This window comes from Sarcophilus harrisii, chromosome 1 (assembly GCF_902635505.1).
Source record: "Sarcophilus harrisii chromosome 1, mSarHar1.11, whole genome shotgun sequence".
NCBI classification, from domain to species: domain Eukaryota; kingdom Metazoa; phylum Chordata; class Mammalia; order Dasyuromorphia; family Dasyuridae; genus Sarcophilus; species Sarcophilus harrisii.
This window is the reverse complement of record NC_045426.1, coordinates 62,990,844-63,007,594: the sequence shown is the minus strand read 5'-3', so window position 1 is coordinate 63,007,594 and position 16,751 is coordinate 62,990,844. Positions and strand designations below refer to the sequence as shown.

The 16,751-nt window shown below is 32.1% G+C and overlaps 1 protein-coding gene across 8 annotated transcripts in view; it reads left to right on the top strand.

Moving 5' to 3' along the window:
• Positions 1-16,751, top strand: part of FAM120A (family with sequence similarity 120A) — a 151,709-nt gene that overhangs the window by 46,920 nt on the left and 88,038 nt on the right. For all 8 annotated transcript variants that reach the window (XM_031956856.1, XM_031956883.1, XM_031956829.1 and 5 more), the window contains 2 exons: positions 15,473-15,601; positions 16,507-16,603. In XM_031956856.1, the coding sequence (XP_031812716.1) occupies positions 15,473-15,601; positions 16,507-16,603 (226 nt within the window). The remainder of the gene's footprint in view (positions 1-15,472; positions 15,602-16,506; positions 16,604-16,751) is intronic.

Sequence of the window (16,751 nt, the reverse complement as noted above, 5' to 3'; positions counted from 1 at the left end):
TGAAGGAAAATATAACTCATACAAATGAATATAACAAAAATTGTGCAGATCTTTTAAAAGTTGTCATATGAGAAAGAAAATAGACTTAAGTTGTTTCAAATGGTATAATTAGTACTAGTAAATAAAAATTACAGGTATAGATTTTTTAAGAAAAAGCAATTTAGGAAGGTAGAACTTAGTTCTACAGCTAATACTGTTACCCTTTCAAAAGATTTCTTTCCTGTCACCAACTTTTTTCCTTATTTTAAGAGAATATTAATGTCCTCAGAGATTCTGGAATCTGATTGATTCTGGGGCAACTAGATGGTCTCTTGAGTCAGGAGCATCTGAGTTCAAATCTGGCACTTAATACATCTGTGTGACCCTGGGAAAGTCATTTAACCCCAGTTGTCGCCCCCCCCCCCAAAAAAAAAAAAAAAGAACCAAAAAAACCCCTCAAAAGATAAATTCTGTTTCCTATATTTTGACAAAGACAAGGTTAGGGTTAAATAGATTTGCTAAGGAATTTATTAATAAGAAAAAGATTTAAATAAAATATAATTATACATTTATTAGAAGAACTCAAACTTAAATATTTGCATTGCTTTTTCCCCATAAATAATCTTCCCCCTCTTTTTCTCATCAAACGATCCCCATTATAAAAAGTAAAGAAGAGAAAGAAAAACGTTTGCATAAACCTAACTAATATATCAACCATTGCAGCCTTAAACAATATGTTATACTCTTTTTCTCCTACATCTGCAGAGGGCAGTGGAAGTTATGTGCATTTTCTTATCTGATGCCAAGCTTGGTCATTAAACTTGCTTGTCAAACAATTTAATTTTTATCCTTTACTTTATAATTTTACTTATTTTTCTGCTTTTGCTTATTTCATTTTGCATCAGTTTATATTTTTACATTCATCTGAATTCTTCCTACTCATTGTTTCTTTAGGGTACAATATTAGCCAAAACAATTCATGAGTATTTATTTTTGTTTCCATTTCTTTGATTTCACAATGAAAGTGTTCCTATCAATGTTTTAGTTTATCAGACACCTTTCATTCTATCTTTATTGTCTTTGTAAATTGATTTTTCCTTACAACTATATGTCTATTAGGATCTACAAATCAAGGAAATTGTATCATCTTGGTTACTTTTTTAAACATGTAGTTTCAAATTGCTTTCCAGGATGTTGGAATCTATTCACAGTTCCACCACCTTATTAATGTGCCTGTTTTAGCTCCTTCCAACAGAGACTGTTTTTTGTTTTGTGTTTCTTTGGTAATTTTTCTTGGATTGCCAGATGTGATCATACATTTTCAGCATGGCAGTAAAAGTTTCCACTTAATAGGGAAAAGTTACTTAACCCAAAAAACTTTCCAACAAAAAAACTACTTAGAAAGTAGTGAGTTGTTTCCTAGAAATATTCAAATATCTTTCAGGGTTTATCTAGAGGGATCTGCCATATTGGAAGGATAAATTGAATGAGAGGACAATTTAAGGTCCCCGTCAAGTTCTCTGTTGCTGAAATATTCCTCTGTTTATTTCTTCCGTCCCCCCAACATTACATTTTTATTGATATCTTTTGTTTTTATGTGACTAAAATTTCCTACTTCATTCCTACTTGCTACACTTCCAGAGAGCCATCAATAAAAAAGCAAAGTTATCCCACAAATCAACCCAATCCAGCATATCTTCAGTGTACCACAACAATAATCCATGTCTCTAAAGACCGAGAGGGAGGGTATACTCTCATAACTCTTCTGTGAAGCCAACCTTGGTTATTGTAATTTCACAGAATTTAGAGGAAGGTTCTCACCAGGTGCTCCCTACACCAGTGAAATTAGTTTCAGTCATCATCCCTTTCGTTATGCTGGTGATTTTTTTTTTTCTGTTGAAACTGTTGTCATTGTAAATATTGTTTTTCTCATTTTGTTCATTACTTCATTTTGCATCAGTTAATGTAAAATCTCCTGTTTTTTTCTCTTCACCATTGTCATCATCAACATTATAATTCACATGTAATCCTTGCAAAAATAATTTGCAAAGGACTTTACAAATTATTCCAACCTGGGATATTGGAAACTAAGGGTGAAAAAGATCAAGTGACTTGCCCAGGTAATAGCTTATATATGTCTGAGGTTGGGTTTGAACTCAGGTCTTCTTGATTCTAGGTCTGGGTTTCCCAGCTTCCTTCATAGTTTTTTATAGTGCAATAATATTACATAGATTCACATAGTTTAGTCGTTCATAACATAGATGTTTAGTCATTCCCCAAACAATAGACATTTGTTTTGTTTCCTTTTGTTGCTACAAAATTATAATTATTTTGATCTATATGGATCATTTTTCTTTTTCTTTAATCGCCTTCCTATCTATGGCTAGTAATATGGTTTATTAAGGATATAAACATTTTAATCCCTTTCTTAACATAATTTCAAATTGTTTTCCAGAATGGTAGGACCAGCTCCATGAACAGTGTGTAATTAGGCTTTTTAATGATTCCTTCACTAGTCTCTTTCACTACTGATCCTTTCATCTTTTGTTTATCTTTGCCAATTGGCAGGTTGTGAGATAAAACCCCATAATTGATTTGATGTGCGTTTCTGTTACTATTAGTGAGTTGGAGCAGTATTGTCATAATATATAATTCTTCTTTTGAGAGCTATTAACATCCTTTGAACACTTATCCATTTTTATTATTTATTTTACCATTCTAAATTCATGTAAAATAAGAGCTGGCACATCATTTACATGACACTTGAGTACACTTTTTTTGAATTTTCATCTTCAAATTCTAGCATACTAGCACTTTTAGAAATTCTCTTCTTAAAATAAAACTGAACAAAGATAAGGAAATAATCTCATCTGTGATGCGACAACTATGTGGTGCAGTGGATAGAGTACTGGGTCTAGTTAGAGGGACTACTCTTCCTGAATTCAAATGGGACCCTAGCTATGTGACGCTGGGCAAGTCACTTAACCTTGATAGCCTTGGTTTTCTCTTCTGTCAGATGAACTAGAGAGAAGGAAATGGCAAACTACAAGTATCTTGCTAAGAAAACCCCAAATAGAATCATATAGAATCTGGCACAGCTGAAATGACTGAATGGCAACAATTGTTGTTGTGAACAATTGGTTCACACAAATTAGAGGAATTCCTATGATTCTTTCTCTTGCTTAGATATTATTTTTACGAAGTTTTCCTTAATTCTTTCATTAAAAAAAATTATACACACATATACATTTATTTATTTTTCAATCAGCAAAAATCTGTCTTTTCCCTCTCCTACTCTTATCTCCTCCTATTTGGGACTGTGCTTAATTCCTTAAGATCCTTAAGTCAAAATGATTTCTCCTCTATTTACATTTAGGGTTTGCCTTATATCACAGTCAGTTATATACAGATTTCTTTATCCATCTTAGTACATTAAACTATAAGATCCCTAAGCAAAGGATGGTGTAATTTTTCCATCTGTATCCCATACCCTGCCTAAACCAACTGAGCAATGTATATTTTACACACATATTGGTGCCTAGCAAACTTGCTAGGACACATCATAAAGCCTTATTAATTAAGAAGCCTGGGTATCCTAGAACACAGATACAGTCCACAGAACAAGACCCTAGGCTAGGAAAACCTAGACTCGAACTCCGCTTCTTACTTACAATGGCTAGGGGACTGAGCAAATTTTTTAATGAACCTTAGCAACTATATAAAACCGTGATTTATAGAATTCAATGATGATTAAAAATATTGAATAAAAAAGTGAACCAAAGATACTCTCCTGATTAAATCCATGAGAACAAAAACAAAATTAACTCTAGACGTATCAACAAGTGATCAATAAGAAGTTAAACACTTCATTAAACAAACAGAATAGAGAACCGAAGGATATAAGTATTTGAATCCTTGAAAAGTGCTATCACTTTCACAATTCTCAGAAATTTGCCTTGCTTTCCTTTGCAAGTTTTGGTCCTTTTCCTATATAGTTACTCTGGAATAAAGGAAAAACCACAATTTGGATTTGTTCTCTTAATAATTAATTTTACATAGCTTTTTACTTCCCAATTGTGTTACTATCTCAAAACAGCAATTTACCTCTCATCATTGTGCTTTGCATTATTTTATATTCTTTAAGTATGTAAAAATAGATGTTAAAATAAATCTTATCTTGTATCTTAGAATCCTCATTCCATACAAGAGTTTGCATTAGATTCCTTAAAGGCAAAATCTGTTATTTGTGTCTTTAGTGAAGTCTCTCCTGGCACAGAGGTAAATTCATAAATGTGTGAAAAAGTGAGGAAGAATCAGTAGATCTTAGCAATTGAATGAGTATAAGTGGTAAATAAAATAAAGATCTTCTCAGTTTACAAACCTAAGAGTTTAGAGGCTAATGAAGAATATGGATTAGGGAAGGGTTTGGGGAGGTGATGGAGTCATCTTTAAACTTGGTGAATTTGAATTCTAAATGGGAACATACTGGTCTAGGATTTGGATGCATATAACTGTGCAAGAATTAAAAGTAGGAAATAAACATCTGGGAGACAGCCACATAGAAGTTAAGATATTTAATTTCTGTCTTTAAGGGATAGAATTTACAGAGTGAAAAGGTTAAGAACCAAGATTTGAGGAATTGCCTGTGCATGTGAAGTGGGAAGAAAAGGAAATTAACGAATTCTTATTAAGCACATGCTGTGTCCCTGGCTCTATGCTTAAATGCTTTTGGTACAAAGATAATAAGGAAGTACTTCTAGTTCTCTAAGAGATATTAAATGAGGAATACTACTTGCAAATGTTTTAAGTATATGCAGAATAAATACAGGTTGATTAGGAAATTAGGATATTAGTTTAGGAAGATTAGAAAAAGTTTCATCCAGAGGATGGTACTTGAGATGGATTTTAAAGGAGGTGAGGGACTTTGAATTGAAGATTAGGAAAGGAACACCTTCCAGACAAGAGGGCCAACCAAAACAAAAGCATAGAGATGGAAGATGTAGTGGTGTGTTGAAGGAACCAGTGAAATAACTAGAATTAGAAGTTGAAGGGGATGGGAAAATATCTAAAAGGACAGTGTTATTATGGAAGGTAAGGAAAATGGTCTGTCAAAACAGTTATCATTGTCTAATACTGTAAAAGAACATTTGAAGATCGCATGGACTGAAGAAAGTATATTGTTTGGTCATTGACCTAGATCATCAAAGATCTTGAATTTTTATCTTTCAGTAGATTAGTGCAAATGGACTGAAGTCAAGTTTCGTGGAGTTGATTGAGAAGTATAGAGAATATATATACCATACATTCTAGAAGTTTTATGATGAAGGGAAGAGAGAAAGATAGGATGATTGCTTCAGGAAGTTACAAAGACCAATGGAAGGTTGGAATGTCCTTTTTTGTGTGTATATGTTTTTGTTGTTTGTTTCTTTGTTTATATATTTTTTTAATGAGTCAGAAGGAGACAAGCTTATTTATAGGTAAAATGAAAGGTGCCAGTTACATAGTCCTGATCTACTTTTCTCATAGAATCTTGATAGAACCATATTGACAGACATCAAAGGAGAGTTTCTATTTCTACTTCTTGATTAATATAAAATGGGTATAATGAACCATTTTTTGGTTAGAATAAAATATGTTCTATTTAGAATATACTTGGTTTTCAAGATATATTCTTTTGAACAGTAGTATACATTGGGACCTTTTTTATAATAGACTTCACAGATATCCTTTCTGTCAGATATAGTGGGAGAAAATTTGCAAAAGTAGGATTTTATAGTTCGTTAAGAATTTTGTTACCATGGGAAGGTAATTTTTACCTCTCAATGCTCACACTTAGACCACACACACACAGTGTAAATTGTTCCCTCTGATTGGAGAAGATACTTTGCCATTTTATAAATAAAAGAGTCAATTGTAATAAAATGCTGTCTTGAAATATTGGAAGGACTGTCCTCTAGCAAATGGATTCGGTAGGACTTTAAAAGGTAGAAGTAGGAGCCATTAAGTGGAATTTACAGGAAGGCAGATCTGAAGTTTAATATAAGAAATATCTTCACCACTATTTGATTAGCTCAACAACAAATGGGATGACACATCTCATTAAAGATGTTTGGGCTAGATGCCTTGATTGGTAATGTAGAGAAGATTTTTATCAATTACAGATGTGAAGTCAAGACCAGTTATACACAACTGAACAACCACCAAATGGGGAAGTTGATAGTTTCTTCGGACTGTTCCAATTCTTAAGATTCTGTAATTCCGTATTAACAGTGACCCATTGTGATTGAGCAACAGTTCTTGTGTGACATTTCCATTTATTTTTGCTTTTAATAGTATATTTTAAAATGAGATTTATGAATTAGGTAGTAATTGTCAGATGTCCTTTTCCATTCTTAGGTTAAATTGGGTTTTTGAGAATATCTTGGTATAGAAACCTTCCTTGTTAGGCTCCTATTTCTTTGTCATCATTGTTTGTTTCCATGTCCCATTTCTGACACTTAACTAGCTTTCTGTCCTTAGACAAGTTACTTGACTGTTATTTTCTCATCTCTAAAATGAAAGGTTTGGACTAAATCACCTCCATGATCTCTTCCAGCTCTAAATCTTATATAATTGAGACTTTTCCTAATTCCCCCAATAAAACTACTATTATTTTCTTTATGTAGTTTCTAATTTATCTATGTGCATGTTTTATGCTCACCATCCCTACTAGAATATAAACTACTTAAAGGACAGGGATTATTGTATTTTAGTCTTTTTCTATCCTTTGCACATAGCAGAATGCTCAGCACATAGAAAAATACATGATTATTATTATTTTTTTTAATTTAATAGCCTTTTATTTACAGGTTATATGTAAAGTTATATGTAACTTTACAGCATTGACAATTGCCAAACCTCTTGTTCCAACTTTTCCCTTCTTACCCCCCACCCCGTCCCCCAGATGGCAGGATGACCACTAGATGTTAAATATATTAAAATATAAATTAGATGCACAATAAGTATACATGACCAAACCGTCATTTTGCTGTACAAATAGAATCAGACTCTGAAATATTGTACAATTAGCTTGTGAAGGAAATCAAAAATGCAGGTGGGCAAAAATATAGGACTTGGGAATTCAATGTAATGGTTTTTAGTCATCTCCCAGAGTTCTTTCCACTGGGCGTAGCTGGTTCAGTTCATTACTGCTCCACTGGAAATGATTTGGTTGATCTCATTGCTGAGGATGGCCAGGTCCATCAGAACTGGTCATCATCTAGTATTGTTGTTGAAGTATATAATGATCTCTTGGCCCTGCTCGTTTCACTCAGCATCAGTTCATGTAAGTCTCTCCAGGCCTTTCTGAAATCATCCTGTTGGTCATTTCTAACAGAACAGTAATATTCCATAATATTCATATACCACAATTTATTCAGCCAATATTCAACTGATGGGCATCCACTCAGTTTCCAGTTTCTAGCCACTACAAAAAGGGCTGCCACAAACATTTGTGCACATACAGGTCCCTTTCCCTTCTTTATGATCTCTTTGGGATATAAGCCCAGTAGTAACACTGCTGGATCAAAGGGTATGCACAGTTTGTTAACTTTTTGAGCATAGTTCCAAATTGCTCTCCAGAATGGTTGGATGTATTCACAGTTCCACCAACAATGTAAAATACATGATTATTGTACTGGATGAATGATCCTATGAATCTCAGAGGTGACTTGGCAAATGTGGTAAAACTTAAACATTCATGTTAATGGATGGAACTAAATGTATAAATCATCTAAAATTTACTTATTATTTTGGAACGTGTTTTTCCTTTTGGGGATGTATTGTCTTGCACATCATTGGTACTTAATAAATGCTTGTTGAATCAATGGCATTGAGCCAGTTTGCTTTACTTTAGCATGTAAATTAAGCAGTAGGCAAATGTGGAAATGATGTTATAGAATTCACAATGAATGTGGATAATTGATAATAAGAACATAATGTTTTATTCTTTGGTATTCAGGATACTTATTTGATCATCCAAATAATTAACAAAAATAATAATGCATGTGGTTATTTGTTAATAGTGTCAAATTTGTTTGAGTGACTGGCATTACTTATAGTTACATTCAGATTCAAATGGCCAGGGAAAAATGAACAATGTTGGCAAAAATGTCAAATGAAACTGAGCAGAACATTGATATTATGAAGTTCAGTTCAGATAATTTAGATATTCTGATTAGGGATTTAAAGTAACTTTGAAAATATAAGACAGTCAAACACTGACAATGCTGAATTAACACAATAAAAGTTATAGTGGACAACAAAGATAAAACTGAAATAGTAATATAGTATTCATTAGAAAAATAAAGACATATTAAAAAGGTAATTCGTTGTTGAAATGCCTTTAGAGTTGGTTAACACAGTCTAAACCCACTGTCCAGTTTTGGATGCTGCAATTGAAATATGATATAGAAGACTTGAATACAGTCTTGAGGTTCCACTATTGTTGGAAAATAAGGAAGTGGGGAAAGAATGTTGAAGATGGGGAGTTAAATGTAATTCAAGTTTGAATGGATCTTTTGTGTGTAAAAGTAGATCCCTATTTCTACATTGCATTCCCCACCCAATTAGCAAAAGACTGGACTGAATAGCCTTTCGTGGTACTTTTAAAGTGTAACTATATATAAAGAATGTTGCTTAAAAAAATAAGGCTACCAAGTGATTTATCACTAAAGTTGTTGCATATGCAAGTAAAACTAACTTGTAAGTATGTACTCTACATTCAAATTAACAGCTTGAGATGAGATGCAATTTTCCCTGATGTTGCTTAAGTTCATTGCAGTTTCTTCAACTTTGCCTTTTCTAACATCTTTGGAGGGTGAAGCTGAGAAAACCATTAAAAGGATTTGCTCAAAAGAAAAGCTCTTTAAAAAAAAAGAAAGAAAGAAAGAAAATAGGCTTTTAATTCTTTGAAATCCATAATAAGCGAAGAAAACCCTGACAGATAATTAGTTTGACTGTTAAAAATGTTTTTGAGACAAGGCAAGGACAAATTATTTTAACCCTCCTTTGCAGTTACTGCTGTAATGGAATGTTCCAAATGCTGTTTTAGTGCTTCTTTGAATACGAAGATTCAGCAACATAAGGTAATGTCATTTTTTGTGGGTGTGGGAAAGTCATAGTGGTTTTTGCTAGTTGAGTGATTTGATTGGTTAGTATATCTTTAATTTAGGAAAAAGAGACATTAATTATTGTGGAACAATTCCTGTTTTTGTCACATGGAAACATTTTGATTATGGGCAGAGTTGATGACTAAAGATAGATTTGGAAGTATCTGGTGTGATTAATTTAGAGGTGTAGAACTTCACAGGTTCTCTGTTACTTAGCTTATATCTAGTATATTATTATCAAAACAGCAACATAGGATTTTTTTTCTTAGTAATTCCAGGTATCACTAGATATGCTGTGAAAGATATTGTGTAGCAATTGACGAAAATGGGGAATACTGGTAAAAGTCATTTGAATTCCAGGGCTAAATTCTTGAATATATTTTTGAAATTATTCTAATTTAAATCTTTGTATATCTAGCTCTTTGAAGGCAGGGACTGTTTTGTTTTGTTTTTTGTCTTTGTATCCCTAGTATCTTGTGTAGTGCCTTGCATAGAATAGATACTTTATTCTTACAAAATTTTCTAAAAATTTTTGATTGTTTCAAGACAGTTTGTTATTAAAAAGAATCCTTTAAAAGAAAAAAACACTCCCCAAATCCTATTCCCTTACCTTTTTGTTATTAGCACTTTGAAGTATATCTATAAAACTGTCATAATTGGCATTGCATTGAAATTATTTTTTATGCAGTCCTTTCTTCTATATTTAGATCCTCCAAAACTTTATGGTACAACACTATTATCTCCTATGGAAAGGCAAAGGGAAAATTTGGCTATATCCAGAGACTAGCCTCCACAAGAGGTCTCTGGACCTCTCAAGCACAATACTCTATACACCAAATTGTATGGTATACATGACTGGACCATTTCTACACAGCTTAGCATATGGAAAAATTAGCTTGGGAAAATTTTAGGCTAAAACCCATCTATCAATTACATGAGTTATGTCATTATTATAATGATTTCATTTTTAATTGCTAGTAAAATTTAGTGACCTTTCTGCAGACCTATATTCAGAGATAGCTAGTTTTAAATACTATTACTTGAATTCTCATTAATAGTAATATGAATCCTTGATATCTTTTGTTTCTAGTCATAACTCATAACTTCTCAAAATGAAAGAAGCAGAAAAGGTCATTTTAAAGTATCCTTCATTATAAAGTTATAGTTGTTATACATAAAATTGTAATATTTGAATTAGGTTTTGAATCTGTTTTTATTAAAATACTTATGAACTGCCCAAAAGATGAAAGCACTTTCATTCTGGATTATACTTTATCATGATGATCCTGTGGTTTTACTGAAATTTTTTTGTGTATATTAGAAATAATGGATTTAATATTGAAAATATTTCATTCAGTATGAAGTAGTAATAAAAAATAGAAATGCCATTAATGATATTGTTGTAACATTTGAGATTTATAATAAACATTCATAAATTTAATCTTTCCTAGAATTTCATTTTGAAATATAGCATTGGTCATAGTATATTTTGATCCTAAGTGATTGTTTAATAATGGAAATGTTGAATTTTATTGATAGACTGGTTGTACAAATATTGCATGTGCATTGAAATCATTCAAGGAAGTATAATTTTGTTAAGAGTGGTACTCTCTTCATAAATGAAGCTCATGATCCATCTATAACTTACTAGATAATCTTGCTATCTTCTCAAAATTCATGTCTTCACAGGTTCCTTTTGGAACTTAAGTAGGCTGGTCATGAACAATTGGCATACAGTCCATCACGAGACATGTCCAATTTGGTACATTCTTCCAGAGCTTACAACATGGCATAGCTTTGGAGAGGCTAGGTGACCTTCACACTAGCATCACACAAGATGGAATTCAGTGTAGGAAATGCTTGGAAAATTGGAATCTTAATTTTTTTCTCTTTAGTGGATAAAGCAAAATGTCAACTCACCTCAACCAATTAGGAGACTTTTGAAAAAACATGTCATTAAGAAAACACCTGGTAGTGGAAACTAAAGAGAGTGTTTTTAAGATTTTAAGATGTTGTTGCTGCATAGCCATTTGTACTATTTTATTGCTTGCCAAAATGTTTATGTTAATGAATACCTGTAAAACATTTAAAGTTATAAATTGTTCGTTAAATATATCAGTACCCAATATATAGGATAACTTTGTGAAAACTTTAAACATAAATTAAAAATGAGGTCAGATAAGAGGAATGATGTAAAAACATTCATAGGAAGGGGAAAAGATGAGATCAGTCACCTGCTACTCAAGGACCTGTTATCTACCTGGAGCACAGATAGATAATACCTTTGGAAAAACTTGGAGTTCTTTCAAGCAAGTCTATATGCTTGCTTGAATATATATATATATATGTATATGTATATATGTATGACAACAAAGTTAGTTGATTTATTTAGATCTTTGAAAAGCCTTGCTAGAATCCTGCAACTGCTTAGAATTTGATTTAGATGAAGATGAGACTGTTTAAATTGCCTTCTAAACATGATTATTATAAGGAATTGATATTTTAGAACAAAATTTTTAAAAAATATATCCAAAGGAACTATATATATATATATATATTTTAAATTTTAATAGCTTTGTATTTACAAGTTATACGCATGGGTAATTTTACAGCATTGACAATTGCCAAACTTTTTGTTCCAGTTTTTCCCCTACTTCCCCCCACCCCCTCCCCTAGATGGCAGGATGACCAAGTGTATATGTTTTTTTTAAAGTACGTACACTAACTTTGTTTTTTGCTAAAGGATAGCATTTTGTAATATGAGCAATATACTATTCTTTGAAAAGTGAAAAATATTCTAATTTTATATTGCTATAGCTTAGCTAATTTTTGGAAATCTAACTAGGTTTTACGAAGATTATTATTGATCATATATAATCATAAATCAATATTATTAAATTAAATAATTTCCCTATAGAATGAATAGTAGTATTATAAGGAGAAAAGTCAAATCAACAAACATTTGTTGAGCACCTGCTATGTCTAGATACTGTATTAAATGCTGGAGAGACAAAAAGAAAATAAAACAGATCGTTCCTGCTAGAAGTTCATAATTTATAAGCATTTTAAAAAATTTTGGTCGATGTCCTATAGTGACATCTTGGATTAATCTAAAAAAAAAAAAAGTGATATCTAATATCAATTGTATTTTCTATGGGATAGACTGGAAATAATATTGGAATCAAGAGACCTAGCTGGAACACTTAACTAATTGACACTCCTTACCTGATCCAGTCACCTAATTCTTCTCTGAACCCTCAGTTTGTTGATCTGTAAATTGAAGGGATTTTCCTAATCTCAAACTCTAAATTCTATGATATCTTATAAGTAGAAAATATATTTTATATCTTATTTTTGATGTTTTTAGAACATTGTCTTATCTAGTATCTTAAGTTTTGTGGTAGCTGAGAAAGAAAACCTTTTCATTTTCTTTTGTTATGTTTCACTATACAACAAATAGTAGTAATGTTACTACTCAACTTTGTTCACTCCTGTGTTTTACACATCCTTGTCAGCTTTGCCAAGGAAGTCAGTCAACTTCCAGATCAGTTCCAAGCCTTCTCACTTTCTATATCAAGCGCTGAGACCCCTCTTCAGCAGTTCATTTGTTCTTCCTCTACAAGTCAAGAGCTGAGAAAAGGGAAGATTTAGGGAAGGGGAGAGAGAGAGAGAGAGAGAGAGAGAGTGTGTGTGTGTGAGTGTGTGTGTGTGAGTGTATGTGTATGTACACATACGTGTGCTTGTGTTGGGAGGGCACTTTCTTGAAAGTAGGTCATTTTGATAAAATGTCTTTTTCTTTATTTGTTTAAAATTCCAATTTTGATTTGCTATAGATTGGTTAACTTTTTATTTTTCCAGCTGCAATTGTGTTTTCTGGAAGTAGATATCCTGTCATGAAGTTCCAAAGCATGTGTTTTGGTGATAGAGAATGAATTTGATAAACTCAGAAGTTGGCTGATTTGTGGGTACAGTAATAACTTATTCAGTAAAAGATCACACCAAAAGGCATAAAGATCACTCTCACAAATGAGTTTTGGAGGCTGGTTAGCCCTGTGAGCCATAATTTTGTTTTTTTTTTTAATATTAACATTCTTAGTTTCTTGAAATCTGATACCATTTGAATTTAGCCTGTAGTTTTTCAAATTGAATGACTGACAAACATTTTAAACCTGGAAGATGTATAAGTTTTTTTTTGAGGATCGCTTAGGTTTTTGTTTACATAGTAGGACTTAATACATGTTTGCTGAATTAAAAGCCATGAATATTCTAATGTTATGTGATTTTATATATTTGGGATTCACATTTATGTGCTAAATTTTTACAAGCATACCTCATAAAGTTTAAAGATAATAACTGTTTCCCTTGAATTATTTTTATAAAATATATTGAGGTTCTAAAGTCTCTTGAAATACTTTTTCTTTAGTAGTGCAGGAGTTTCTAATTTAATTCTAATTGGTTAAAAAGAATGAAATATTTGAAAAAATGGAGAAGACAGAAAAATTTCAGAAAGAAATATCTTGGGTAAAGAAATAGATAATTGAAAGTATTTAGATCTTTCCCTCTTATTGCACAAATATCTGAATGTATTGTTCTTAATGTAGCAAATTATACAGATAACTATCTGTATAGTTACAGCTTAAAGTTTTAAGACCTTTCAATTTAAAAAAAAATGAGCTCTATGAGTCATTTTATTTGTTCTATTTGATCTGCAATCCTTATTGCTCTCTCTGAGCAAAAGCAAAACTACTTGGATAATTCAACTTGGAGAAGATGTAGGTGAGGAATAAATTATTCCCAATCTTAAGATTTTGAAGAAATGATGGTGACTTGATGGTCATGTTTTACCATCCACAGAAATGAAGTGAATTTAAATTCACTTAAATTAGAAATTCTCATTTCTGTGGGGAAGAATTGACAGACATGTGTTAAAAAAAATTGGAAGGAAGGTACCAAAGCAGGCTACATAGGATTATTAGACTCCAGAAATTTTTATTTTAAAAACTGATTATGGATCTTTTATAGATGAGAGGGGTAGGTAAAATGCAGAAATAAACAGGCTATTCCTTACAATTTCATGAGTTTTTTGGAAAATTGAAATCATTTGTTCGATAGATTAACCATAATGTACATGTAATCTTAAATATTTAAACAATAGTGTTATGGTTAGCAGTTGTAGGCATTTTAAAGAATTGGTGGCATACAACTATGATTATAGGCTATCCAATTTTATGCATTGGAAGCAAACAAGTTTTTTAAATGAGGGGAATATAAGTTCCAGGGGAAGAACACTTCTTTTATTTTCAGAAAACTAATTTTATAGAAGAAAAGACATAAAGAAATAAACACATGTATGGTTTGACTTTGATTAGTTTTAATTTGCTTTTTTAAAAAATTAATTTCAGAAAATTCTTATGTTTACTAGCATCTGTATCTTCTGGGGGACAGGGGACAAATAAATACAAATATAATCACCATTATATGCATTTTTTTTAAATGACTTTTTGTAATCCTCGGCAGTAATGGAAAGTTAGAGCAAAAGTGTGTGTGTGTGTATGTGTATGTGTATGTGTGCGCATACAATATTTCAGAAAAATTCTAATCATGAGTAGGCATATAATATCTGAGCCCTGAAAGGGTTTTGCTTTTATCAATAAAGAAACTAAGGCCAGAAAGATTAATTGACTTGTCCAGGTCACATTCCTAGTTAGTTTCAGATTTGGTACTAGAAAGTACACCTAACTGGTTGCCTTTTCTCCCCTGCTGGGATGCCCTCAAGGGATTGATATTAGTGCTTTTTGATCTAGCTATAAATAATAGGAAGAAAGTTATGAACAAGAATATAAAGGTGTTTGTGTAATTCCTTTCATTTTTATTTGTATTGATTTTAGGACATTTTCAACTAAAAAGAAGCAAGGCACTAGGTGGTTTTTTTTTTTTGTTGTTTGTTTGTTTGTTTGTTGTTGTTTACTCTAGTACTTGTAGACTAGAAATGTAATTTCTGAGAATGTCAAGAACAACATTTGGATATGAAATTCATGATAATGGGATTTCACCAATACCAAAATCAAAAGACCTCTTAAGTTTAGTGGTATATCCAATAGTATTGGATATATGTCTGAGATAAGATGAACCATTATAAGCTTTATTTAGCAGTAATGTAGGGTTTGAAATAACCTCAGTGCTAAGAGCTTTTAGGTAGAATCACAATTGTGGGTGGTGGTGCTGATAGGGATCTTAAAATATAACTCATATTATTAATAAGTCATCAGACCCTTAGTTATTAATTTAGATCACAGTTAAGTATTCTTTGACCCATTTGTTTACATACCTGTTTATTTTCCTAGGTACGGGCTCACCAGCTAGTTTTACCACCTTGTGATGTAGTGATCAAAGCTGTTGCTGACTACGTTCGTAATATTCAGGATACCACTGATTTGGATGCCATAGCTAAAGATGTTTTTCAGCATTCACAGGTAAAATAGCTTGAATGTGGTTTAATTTAGGCATCTGCTAGCTTTTTTGATTGTCTAACTGGAATAAGCTATTTGGTTCAGTTCTTGAATAGTCCTGCCATATTGTGTGTGTCTATGTGTGTCTGTGTCTGTATGTCTGTGAGGGGGATGAGGGGAAGGAAAGGAAGAGACAGGGAGAAGGAGAAGGAGGAAAGTAGAGATAGGTGTATATTGATAAAGACAAATAAGTAGTAAATGGCAGAATCATGGTTTTAACCCATGCTCTATAAATCTACTGTCTTTTCCAGCACACACTAAGCATATGAGAAAATCATTTTCTAGAACCTTATCATGTAATCCACATAGGAAAGCTCTGGAACCAGTTGAAGGGGGCTACTGTTGTATGTCTGTCCAGTTAGTTAGGCTTATGTAAATTTGGCATTTATATTTCCACACCCTCTCTTCCTGCCCCCCCCTTCCCTACCAAATTCAGTAAGAACTGAAGTAAGTTGGGACCAAAATATTGAATTTTATTAAGAGATTCCACTCCACTTTTACCCAAATTCCAAATATTTGAGCAAATATTCCCATTGATGTTACTTCTATTGTCTCATGTATCAAATAGGAAGATAAGAAGGAAATACCTCAAAGATTTAAGTGGTTGTACAAGTTGATAATAGAACTGCTAATACAACACATCTTTTTTCAGTCTTATATTAGTTTAATCATATTACTTAAAAATAGTGCTAGATAGTGTTTTTCCTAAATATCTTTTGCTTTTTCTTAAGAAACTTAGAATATTTTTAAACTTCTAAGCTAACATTTAAAAAAAAGTTAGAAGTCCAAGAGGGTTTTTTTTTTTTTTAATGTAATTGATTAGAGGCATAGTGGTTTTAAGAAGATTTTGTTTTTTATTTCTATTTCAGTCTAGAACAGATGACAAAGTTACTCGATTTAAGAGAGCAGTTGGATATTATTCAGCGACTAGTAAGCCTATGCCATTTCATCCACAACATTACTTAGGTAAGTAAACAGAGTTCCAAATGAAAATTATTGATAGCATATTTCAATCCTTTAAAAATATTTTGTCATATGTTCCACTCCCTCTTTTCTTTCATTAATCTTCATTTAAATTTCATGATTTTATGAACTTAAAATGCTGGAATTCATT